At 33.7% G+C, this 12,785-nt stretch overlaps 1 protein-coding gene across 4 annotated transcripts in view; it reads left to right on the forward strand.

Annotated features, from left to right (window-relative positions):
• Window positions 1-639: 639 nt before the first annotated feature.
• LOC124951571 overlaps window positions 640-12,785 on the forward strand; it is a 41,830-nt gene continuing 29,684 nt past the window's right edge. For 3 of the 4 annotated variants that reach the window (XM_047500151.1, XM_047500152.1, XM_047500155.1), the window contains exon 1: window positions 640-4,717. In XM_047500151.1, the coding sequence (XP_047356107.1) occupies window positions 4,515-4,717 (203 nt within the window). In that variant the 5' untranslated portion in view covers window positions 640-4,514. Of the gene's footprint in view, window positions 4,718-6,604; window positions 6,925-12,785 lie in introns of those variants that run through there. The other variant, XM_047500153.1, reaches the window with a different exon arrangement.

A 12,785-nucleotide genomic window follows, 5' to 3' on the forward strand; every position in this document is an offset into this window, starting at 1 on the left:
TATCGGCATCGTGCCATTTGTTTAATGTACCACGTAAGTTTCTATGTTATATAATATTACATCGGTTAAATTATATCAAACATGTTATTCGACGTAACAATAACTAAAATTGGAAAATTAGTAAAAAAAAATTATTAAACAATATCAACTATATATGATAACGTTCAATCACATGATCACATAGTATCGAAAAAGAGATATAAAAGAATCAAAAGGACATAGAAAAATATTAAAGAGTAACTTCGTAAAAAGATATTCAAGATAAAGAATTTAGCCGGTTTTGAGTCCCTGGGCGAAGATGACCTAGTAAAATCTGGTTCACGCACGGATCGTCAATAAAACACAAAATCGTAAGGTTAAGATCTTGATTCGAATCGAGAGTTTAGCTCTTTTCGCTGTTGTTTGAAAGGTGGTGAACGACGAGCGACGACCGGTTAAAAGAAAAAGAAGAAGAAGAAGAAGAAGAAGAAGAAGAAGAAGAAGAAGAAGAAGAAGAAGAAGAAGAAGAAGAAGATGAAGGAGAAGAAGAAGAAGAAGAAGAAGAAGGAGAAGAAGATGAAGAAGAAGAAGAAGAAAGAGAAGAAGGAGAAGAAGATGAAGAAGATGAAGAAGATGAAGAAGATGAAGGAGGAGAAGAAGATGAAGAAGAAGGAGAAGGAGAAGAATATGAAGAAGGAGAAGAAGGAGAAAAAGATGAAGAAGAAGAAGAAGGAGGAGAAGAAGGAGAAGAAGATGAAGAAGATGAAGAAAAAGCATTCTCCGCGGCTTTGGCGAATAAGAGAGAAGCAAAGAGCAGAAAGAGAAAGAAAGAGAGAAGGCGACGACGAGAGGCAACGGTGTGTGCACGTGCACCTTCGGGCATTTGCGGCTCGACAGTCGGCTCTTGAAACTCGCACGGTGAATGCCTCAAGAGAGCCTCTCCTATTCGAAGAGAGCTACTCCTCTTTCGCGTGACTTTTCGACGGGCTCAAAAGGTCAAATCTGATCTCTAGAGACTCTTCAAAGATCTGTCCTTTCGAGGCGAGAAAATACCGGCTCCGCGATCGAGCCAAGTGCCTTCTTAGAGAATGAGACGGGATAAAGGATGAATTGTCAGTAAGAAAGAAAGAGAGAGGGAGAAAAAGAGAGAGAGAGAGAAAAAGAGATATCAAAGATGTTTACCTTTCAACATTTATTATACGAGATTCTCGTGAGGTGTGACAAAGATAATATTTAGAGATTAACTGTTCGTGTTTTTATTTTTGTTATTGCTTCATTTTGATGTTGATATATCGTTAAAAATTTTTTTAATAAGTAAAAATTTTTCAATTTTTTATTTTTTTATTTTTTTTTTTTTTACCAACAATTTTCGAGCGAGAAGATAAGCGAGTTAATTCTCGCGAGAGTGAGAACGTGCGAAGTGGATCGGCTTCTGGTTTACCTCAAGGATTTGCCTAACCATTCGTCTTACGTGGGAAGAAAGCATATTCACCGGTCGGTATGACGCTTCATCGATGGAATTAATGAGGCCCTCGTTAAAATTACCTTATAATAAAGTTTTACGATTTCTTGTAATTACTACTTTTTACTTTTTCTTTTTTTTTTTTTTTTTTCTTTTCTTTTTATGAATGTCTTGGGATTTATTGCGATGCTATAAAAGGAGTTAGTATAAAAAGTGATTAATCTATAATCAAGTAGATTTATATTAGCTTGCAGCTTCTTAGAAATCATATAGATGTTAACATCGAATTAAAGTGTCTTTTTCAAAGCTTTCTTCTACGTTTATGTAGTTGTTAGCGTAAGTCATTAACCGTGAGAAAGCGTAGTGTAGTCGAAAAAATCATAGCCTATGTAAACGTAAACATTTCTCGTTGAGTTATCAAGTTGTAATTATCGTCAATTATTATTATAATATATTAATTTGAAACTACAGTTTTAATTCATATCTCGTGTTTATTAATATTGGCAATTGATATTTTATACGTTCATCTTATATTTATTTATCATTTTCGTTGGACGTTTAACAAATTAGAACATATTGCTGTATCGTCGGTATTATTTTTATCCAATTTGATAAGTTTCTGGAAAAATAACTTTAGCAACTCTTACAAACGTTCTTGATGCGTAATATATAACGGTTTGAAGAATTTTTCGCGTGTCAGTAGATCAGTGGGCTTTCCTGGAAGGAATAATTTATTATTTTCACGGCTACAACGTTCGATGTGGTTTCGCGGCCTATGCAGCCACCGCAACATAATGTGAGGCAATTTCTCTGCTAACCGTGTCTTTAATTTCGTTTGTCGATTGTCTAACATCAAGGTTATTGTCCTCTATTTTGATTGTCATTCCATCGAGAAAGCCGATCCATTTCTAATCCATTTAGGAATTATCTTTTAATAATACAAATACGCTAATCAACCTTGGAGTTCTCATAATAACGATCTTTATTATATTAATAAATATATATTTACGAGTAGGCGACTCGAGCACGAAATAATGATCGAAATTACCGGCATGTTTTAAGCTCATTATTTTCATTTCCGTTCAATGTATTTCCGATTGATCGCTGAGAAAGATTAATGATCGCGCTCGGTAATCTAAGTATATCCTTAACGATTTTAACTATTCCATTTTCCATTCTCCGATGGTCATAACGTGAAAGTAGAAAAATAAAAAGGAGTAGAGGAAGATAAATAACATATATCGATATGTATATTATATAGTGTTAGGATGTAGGCTATTCAAAATGAACTATAGCGTACAAGTAGTAACTTACGTAAAGTAAGCACGAGAATCTATGGTTAAAGAAAGATAATAAGAAGGAGAAAAATAAGAAGAAGAAGTAAAAAAAGAAGAAGAAGTAGACGAAGATTACCTCGCGTTGTGTCTGACGCGCGCGCGACAGGATGTAGGACCGCTTGAAAGAAGCGAGCGTCGTCATACTTGCTGCACAAAGTATGGGAATCCGTTTGTTAGACGACGACGAAGACGACGAAAACGACAACGAAGAGAACGAAGACATATTTTCGCGTCTAACGACATTAACGGAGATTTTTTCTAAAGTGTATAATAACGACGTGTAAATTCGTTCACGACGGCGGAGAAAGGAAGAAAATTGAATGTATGTTGCCACCGGTTCTACAGAAAGACGTTTATCGAACAAGAAATAAAAGTGTGGGTGTTTGTCATCTTAGGAAAGAAAATACCGTAATCGCGGAAAAGGCATTGGAAACTTTCGAAATAAGTTGGAAAAGAAAACGTGCGTTTTATAAAAGAAAATTACGGTGCATCCTGATATGTAAAATTAAATTACAGGAAACGTTGATTCGATTTTTGCTCGTTTTCACGGACGAACGACAAGACGGATCGCACGATACTTTATGTCTTCGTAAACCTGTAGGATGGGCTTGAATTAGAGAGTGGAATACGTAGGAAGTGCCTCGCCGTGAAAGCCGAGAAATTCCATGGACGAGTCGTACATTCCCCGAGAAATTCTAATTTCAATTACGATAAGATAAATTGATTACGAAACATTGATTGGTTAAAGAAAGATTCGATATTTGATCTTTTTGAAATTTTTTTGCAAAATTGGAAACCAGAAGAACCTTGATATTATCATGATTCCTTTCTTTGTGAATAATGATGAGCAAGAAAGTCGTATGGCTTTGGGGAGTGTTCGCGAATGGGCCTCACGATGAAACTATGAAATTATATGAACGTATAACGTTCCCACGTACGAATCGTGAGAATAATTTATGGACGTCCTATGCGCAATATCTTAATAAACTCGGTTCATAAAAGCGCGACTTTAGTCCTTTCGCTGCTTGAGGAAGTGCAGCACTCGCCGTTCCGTAAATGCTACTTTCGAGTCGTTGCCTCGACCTGTAATTACGCAAGTGTAAACACTATTGCAGGAGAGAAACAATGTAAGACAAGAATTACAATAACCTCGTCGAAAAGGACATGAGGAAAACGTGTGAACGAACGTTGTCACACACACACATACATATAAACACATACACATATACATAATAATTCTTTTTTCTTCCAAGAAAATTTGTTTTGTAAAAACATGTGTTGTTTCTTTAATAATATACATAACGTGCTAAAATATAGATTATGTGTTTCGAAAAAAAGAAAATTGAATATAAAAGTACAGTTATATTAAATGATCGGTGCTACAAGCATTAAAAAAATGTGAATGATTGCTACGTGATTACATTGGAAAGTGTTACGTATACCAAACAAAAGAGCACGTTTCAAGGTCAGTGCTATTGCAGTCATACTATTCTGTAATCCCAAGATCCCACGACCTCCAGTGATCGAGTCATGCTGTCGTGTTAGTAGAATAGTAAAATCTTCCATGGTGTAGTATGTTATGTGTAAAGAGAATGATATAGTTTTTTATTCAATTAAAATTGAAATTACAAATGTGCGGATTCAACGAACGAAATATATGATACCGTTTATTACATGATTCCTTGAGGGAAGATAAAAAAAGTTATTGAACGAGGTATCAAATAAGTTTAAATATAATGGGAAATTCAAGATCGCAACCTTGTCGACGCAATAAACCGCTCTATTTATTATATCTCATTCATCGTACTTGGTCTATGGTTGCTGATCATCGAAAGACTCAAAGTCATTGCGATGATATCGATCGAGAAACAGAACTGTCGTCAAGATGCAGCGGCTGCAACGATTGTGCTTACCGACAGGACAGCCTTGGATTCGACAGGTAAGATTTCTTCGATTCAATATTTGCTTAGTTTTAACTTAGTTGATAAGAATGTTGTGCTACATATCGGCCAAGATAAAGTAAGAAAAATTATTATTATATACTGGTTGAGATACAATCGGTAAGTTGTTTACATATTAATATAATTGGTAAACGATACAGATTTTATATATATGTAGTAAGCATATATTGTTCGAATTTACAAGATCTTAATATAATTTAATACGACATTGTAGCTTATCGATAATATCGAAAAAATATCATACATTTTACCACTTCTAACAATTTCCTTATATTCAAATTAAAATCATTTAAATAAATACAACATCGTCATTAATAGATAATAAAAGCAAAATAGAGAGTTATAGGAACATAATCAAAATTGTGTAGATACTAATGTTAATTTACTTAAAAAGGACTTATATATAATTCTTATATATAATTCTATAATAATGGAAACATTAAATAAAATAAATAAGCATTAATATAATATGATATTTTTCAGGTATTTCTGCACAATTTATAAAGAATTAAAAAATTTTCTATAATCGTAAATTCCTGTTATAACGACTGATTTTGAAAATGGCCGATAATAGTAGAATACTATTTAGCCGACTGATTAAATCTTTAAGAATATTAGATTCCTATCTCGCGAACTATTAGCACTATTGGTAACAGTAGATCCCCAACTTACCGATCTATATGCTCGTTAAGTAATAGTAGATTCCTATTTTATCAGCTTACATACCTGTTGTTGCTAATAGTAGATCCTTCTTTTAATGACATTTTTACTCGGTTGATAATAACAAACTTTTACCGTCTTTTATTATACATCGGTAATAGTAGATTCCTTTCCGATCAGTAATAGTAGTTTTCTTCTTTATTGAAAGAGTATTTGTCGGTAATAGTAGTTCTCTTCTTCACTGGAAGAGTAATAGTCAGTAATAGTAGATTTCTATTGTAATTACTAATATAGTTGGACGAACAGCAAATTTTTTACTGATCAAGTACACCGTTAACTATTTATATTACTGCTTTAATAATTGAGTAAAAATGTTAATTTTATAAAAATTGATAATAATAAACGGCAATTCAATAAATAATTGTCAGCAATAGTAAAATTTTTATTTTTATTGATCAATGGAAATATTGTTGGTAGTAGTAGAACATTGTTTAATCGAGTGGAAATTGTCGGTGATTATTATCTTGTTTACATCAAAATTATATCCATAAAATGTATTATCTAATTGTTTTTAAACGGTTTCAAAATATTTAAAAAAAAAAACAAAAAACGATTTTTTATAATTTTATATTACTTTCCAGAAATACAAAATGCTTTTCAAATTTATATGAACTATATATAATAACTATATAATAATACCTGTGAAAAATATTGACCATATCTAACAATAAGTGTTATTTTTTTTATATTATAGAATGTAAATTAGCTTATTTAATCATAAATACAAAAGCAGAAATTTCCTTAAGTCTATCATAAGCATACTTTATTGATTTTCATTTCCTAATGTTAAAGAAAGTAGATAGTGAAGAAAGGGGTGTAAGCATTATGCATGATATATAAGAAAAAAAAATGATATTGCTGTCTTCTTAACTGAACGTGGATTATCAAGGATAATGATCTCTATGAACATTCGCTGCGTCATGAGAAGGTCGGTCCAGCATCCAAGTATCATCAGATGTATATCCTATATACATCTATTTTATATTCATCTTAATACAAGAGTAAAAGAGAGAGAAAGAGAGAGAAAGAGAGAGAGAGAGAGAAGAATAGAGGGGATAAGGATGACAAGAAAACGGTTGATTATCGACTATGTATAATGCTCTTACATTTTGTGTCCCTTCTCTCGTAGTCAGCACTTCACTTGCGCGCGCGTGTAACGCATCGGGGGATAAACTCGGGTAAACTTGGCTGGCGTTACAAGCAGGTGGAAGCGCCGGTGTCAGTAAACCTCCGACCGTCTCGAAGAACGGTCGATCGCAAGAGACGTTTTTGGTCGGAGACGTCGTGTGACTACTTAGAGTTAAATTCGATGATCGATCGATCGGTCGAATTCGGAGTCATGAAACGAGGCAAACTTTTCATGTGAAAATTCTCTCTCTTTGGCTTCTTTTATGTCATCCACCACGACATGCTCCGTCTCCGGAGAAATTAGACCTGTTGGTGTCATCGTCCAAAAGATATCCAGGTAAAGTTGTGGGACGACGAGACATATGATGATTCATTTTCTATTTTAAATCTATTATAAGGATGTCTCTCTCTCTCTCTCTCTCTCTCTCTCTCTCCTTCTCTTTCTTTCTCTCTCCTTCTCTTTCTCTCTCCTTCTCTTTCTCTCTCTATCTCTCTTTCTCTTTCTTTTTCTCTCCTTCTCTTTCTCTCTCTCTCTCTCTCTCTCTCTCTCTCTCTTTTACTATTTTAAACAATTCATATTATAAAATTTGCTTTAACATGTATAGCAATAGTACGGAACGGGTGAGAAATTGCATTAGCGATACGTAGGTGAATATGATAAAAACAAGTTCTTAGCTCTGTTGTCTCATGAATGATTAATTTAATAAATGTAGATTAAAATCTTACCGTTAGTATTCGATAAAATTATTGTGATTAATACTGTTTGCAAATTAAGAATACGTGTATTATAAAGAAATTATCGCTATGAACTGTAAGAGTCGTTTTCTTGATTCTGATCTTTGTTCGTTTGGGAAAAAACGTAACAATGCTGCGGGTAGTACGCGCGTCTATCTCTTACGTTCGACAGAATTTTCTCGAGGGACCTGCGCGATTAAAACTTCTTCGACGTGTTTCCTTTAAGGAAATGGCATTCATGGATTTTCTTTCTTTCGAAGTAACCAGTAATGAATTTTTCTCTTTTCATCTTTTTCATTTTCAATGATAGAATAGACTTAACGAGACAAACCGTCGTTTCATCGACGTACAATGAATCGTAAATAGTGCACATGCTTGTTTAGTCGTGAACGCATGCGCTAGCGAAGGAGCGCGCGCATTTGTTTTCTCGCGTGTAAAAGTCAACAAAAAAAGCCATCGGTCGTTACTTACGCGCCAATTATCGACGATTACAGAAATGCCTTAGCTCTTTAACATGAAGTCACGTAGCCTATTTCTAGCACATCATCGCCTCTTCATTATTACTATTATTATTATTATTATTGTTGTTGCTCTTGTTATGATTATTATTATTATTATTATTATTATTTTTTTTTTTTTTTTTTTTTTTTTTTTTTTTTTTTTTTTTATTATTATAATCATCATCAACGTTCACTCTTGAAGAAAGCATTCTTCTTGATCCTAGAAATCCAGTGACGTGAGAGCGTAACAAAAAAAAGTTGACAGGATAGAAGAGACCCTTGTCATCCACGCCAACATTGTTTTACCTTCTTCGTCTTCTCGAGATGGAAATAGTTTTTAGTGACAATTTCTTTTAGACTTTATTTCCATTTTAGTCGTATGAATTTTATTTCGAAAGATATATTATCTGTGGAATATAAATGTATCATAATATAACGTATATGTAAAATGATTCGTTAACGAAGCTATTATCTGATATAAATATTCTATATTTCAACGATAACGATCCTATTCATAACGGTAAACTAAAAAATTTAACGGCATTTTTGAAGAATTTTAAACTGGCAAGTGCTAAGGAACCAGTTAGACTTTGATCGGTTCGATGTACTCTTCAAAAATATCCTCACTTTGGATCGTTCATTAAAGAGAAGAAAAAGAAACAAAAAATGAAGTTCCTTAGAAACTACTATCGCCAAATAAGAAAATCATGTGGACTTGATTTTCCAAATCAGTTCATTTTTTTCTTACGAACGTACATATATACATACGTACATACGAGTCTTCGACTGCAACGAACCTAGAACGAGGGTCAATTAAACCGAATCCTGTGTTCGATACAATAAACATTATAATCCTTTCACATGCTGAATCCTTTCTACATTAACAGTAAGTTCTAACTGTTTCCGACTTTATCAGAAAGTATAATCCTTTCCTTAAAACATGTTTACCCGCGAAACTTCTTACTGATTCTGAAATGAGACTCGTTAGATACTACTTTGTATTACTCGCTACCAATTTCTATTGTACACAAAAGAAATGTTCTGTACAATTTAATGTTTTTTTATTCTAATAAACTGTTTCGCTGTTAGTTGTACCGTATCACGACTCTTTCTACTAGAAGTAGCTAAGAGATCGATTAAGAGCGAATCCTTGCTCACGGTATAGGAAGATTAAGATGCGAGACGTTGCTTCAAAGCGGAGCAAGAGAGAAAAGAAAATAACAACTCACTCTCTATATCTTTTTCTCTATCTCTATTTTTTTCTCTTTCTCTTTCTCTTTTGCATTGCCATCTCTTATAAAAATCAAATGGACCACGTAGAATGCAAGGATGCAAATCATCATGTCGCACTTAATTAACGAATAATAATTGCCCAGTTAATATTACGAATAATTAAAAACTAGATTATATATATGTATGGATATATATATATATATATATGTACATATATATATATATATGTATATATATATATATATGTACATATATATATATATATGTACATATATATATATATATATGTATATATATATATATGTACATATATATATATATATGTATATATATATAAAAATTAGGTTGCAAGAACGATGAGTCAACCGGTTAGTTCCCTTTATAAAACATCTATCTTTCTTTACACTAACTTTTATATAGTACGAATGCATTATAACGCGTGTACGACCAAGATAGCTTCTATTAATAGCGCCGTTTAATTAATTGGTAGAGTTTCTGCTCTGTATGGGGTCGTTTCTGATCGCTTCTAATGACTTTTATTACATCTAGATATAATTGCGCTTCAGCCGATTCTTAACTTTACATTCGCCATCTTTAAGATAATGAGAATAATGTTGATCCATATTAATTATTGTCTAGTTGATGCGACACTTATACATAAATGTTTCAATATTAATTCTTTATTTTCTTCGTGTTTCATACGAGCTTGTACTAATTTCTTTCTTCATTTTTTTTTTGTAAACTTTCAAACTGGTTTATCACGCTTGCAACCTTATTTTATGAGATAAATTAACGAAATCCGGAAATCGAGTAAGTAGCGGTACGAAAGTTCCAGCAGTTTAAAAAAAAACTTTATTACATGATCACTTATGAGAATCTTACGATTCATTAACGCGTTACACAGAGCATTGCGATCGAAAGATCGGGCAAATGCAAATTACCATAGGTCGCTTAATGAACGAACATTAATTACGTCTCTGATAAGTCGAACGATGGAACGCTAGAATGGCTCGATGATGAATGTCCTCAAAGGTTCATCGGTCGTATCGAAATCATTTATATCGTACCTCGACAAATGATCGTTGTAACAAACGTAACGATCGAATTCCCTATAACATGTGAGCGCTTTAAATAATTTCATCATTTATATTCCATTTGCTATAACCCTCGGTTAGATCGTGGTATCATTACTTATTATTACCGATGTAAATATCTCGTTATACATAGTTAATGAGATTAAAAACAATTCCGATTCGAAAAGCAAAGCAACGAGAACAATTACAAGCGATAACGCCGACATAAACGATTTTATCGCGACATTTGTATTCTACGTATGGCACGATACTCTTCAACGTCCAATCAGACGATTAATGTCGAAGCAATAAAGTCGAAAGTCTTTCAATTGCTATCAATTTAAAGACAGATGCATTGCCGTCTCGTCGAACTTTTTTTTGTAATTACCAATTTCCTCGAATGTCCAATTATCGTTGTTGTTCGTGATGGACGAGTGCTCTGCTTATCCGACGATCGACTTACCGTTAGCATAGTACCTTCCTAATCGAGAAGGAAGGAATCGAGAAATGTCATGTATTTTTATGCAGAATGTGACATTATACGTATGTATGTACCAAGACCAAATACTTTTCTCGTTTTCCAAGCGGACATTGAGTACGTGACAATTTCATTCGACGCGTGAGAGTAGCGAAATTTCACTCCGACGCTATACTGAATTCTCTTGTTGGAAAGTAAATATGAAAGTAATCCGCCCTATATGAGTCGACAAATTGCATCCGGATCCGCCCGAGAATTTTCTACGCGACGAATAATAGATCGTTGGAATTGATTTCGTAAAATTGACAGAACACGATGCCCGAGAAACGTCCAGCTAAATAATTGAAATTATTATAAAGTTTTCATTTGTTATTTCCCATTTGAACGATAGTTGGATCAATTGTATATACAAAAGAAAAATTAAATGATTATTGTTTATATACGAGCATATGATATTTAATATATCGTATATGTATATGTACTTTTGTTCTATGTGAATAAATTCCAAACAAATAAGTCGGATATATTTGAAATAGAAATAGACTCGTGAGAACAGAAATAAATCCAATTGGTTTGACGCAAAATAAGCGGTGTAAAATCGTGCGCAAAGTTCGAGACAGTCGATCGACTTTGAAATCTGTGAGAGAAGAACACCGTTCATCCGCGCGCATCGTGCTTTCTCGAGCGAATATAATGCGGAATAATATTACTCTAGTCGTCATTATTATCATCATCGCCCATCGTCTCGTCATTATCATTCTCGTTAATTATGAACGGCCAATTACCAAGGTGTACTTTTACATTTCTCTTTCTATCCTTTTCCCTTCTCTTAACGGAGATACTTCTTTTCGATTCCATTCACCGTTACGATCACGTTTGAATTTATAAATGAATTCTCTTGTTAAAATCAACGCACGATCATACACGGAGTTGTTCACGGTTAATGCCCTTTACACCTATCATTCGTTGGAAATAAAATCGAATCGTATAGTTTAGAATTCGAGAAATGTCCGTCGATGAAACGTACCTACTTGTTTTCGATATAATTCGTCGATACGAGTACGAGAATTTCATATAGATTTTCATTGTACGTGATTTCATTATGCTTAAAGAAATGACAACTCTAAATAAGAAACCACGTCACATGAAATTTTTAAATCATTAACGGCATAAACGTAAAATAATAAAATTTTCACTTAGACGATTAAATCAATAAAAAGTTCGAACGACTAAGAGTTATCTTCAAAAGAGAAGATGTACGATGAAATGAAGAAAAACAGATGGCAATCTCTATTGCGGGATCTTTAAAGCCACGATTCGAATCTTCTTATTTTTCGAGAAACGTTCGATAAAGGGCGCGAAACAATAAATAACGCTTTAATTGGGCTTCCGCGAGACGACGAGATCTGTGTTACTACACATCTCGAATAGATATTTATTCTTGAGTTTTGTAGGAATGTGTGTATTTATCGGGCGCCTTCCATCGCGGAAACGTCCTCGCGATTTCTCACCACAGAAAGGATAGAGAAGCAGACGATCGTTTTGCGGTAACCAGAGTGAACGGCCCGCGAACGGTCCATTAAATCGACTCGCGAACGATCGTGAGCACAACGAGATAACGATTCGTTTCTCTCTAACTCGATTCATCCTCAAAGGGTTGCCAGACGCAACCTTGTTTGACCCTTTGTTTTACTTCAAGATCGTGACTTCACGTTCGTAATTCTCTCTTCTGAAATATGAGAAAGAAAGAGATCGTTTAAAAGATCGAATTATTTCAACTCAAACTGTTCCTTCGATTTCTGTTTATTTACCTGATCATTTATCGTGAGTGTGAATGGGTTTAGAAGTATATAAATTGGTAAAAGGTAAAATTAATTTGACGAGTCTTTAAATTCACACCTTCTTTTACAATCGAGAATAAGTTTCTTTTTATTATTTAATTATCGGTCTAACAGCAATAATAGCTATCTCCAAGAAAGGAGTTTTAATTACATTAGTGGGTAAGTAGTCCAAGCTACTTTCTAGAATTCAATGATAAATCATTAGAAGAGTTCACGGTCGTTTCGTCTGGTAAGTAATTTAGTGAGAAACGAAAATTGAAAGAAATACCATGACTGAAGTTCGAACTTGATTAATTACATAACGATCGTAAATCGAGATCACACATTGCCTTGGGCTA

Source organism: Vespa velutina, chromosome 9 (assembly GCF_912470025.1).
Source record: "Vespa velutina chromosome 9, iVesVel2.1, whole genome shotgun sequence".
Classification (NCBI taxonomy): Eukaryota; Metazoa; Arthropoda; class Insecta; order Hymenoptera; family Vespidae; genus Vespa; species Vespa velutina.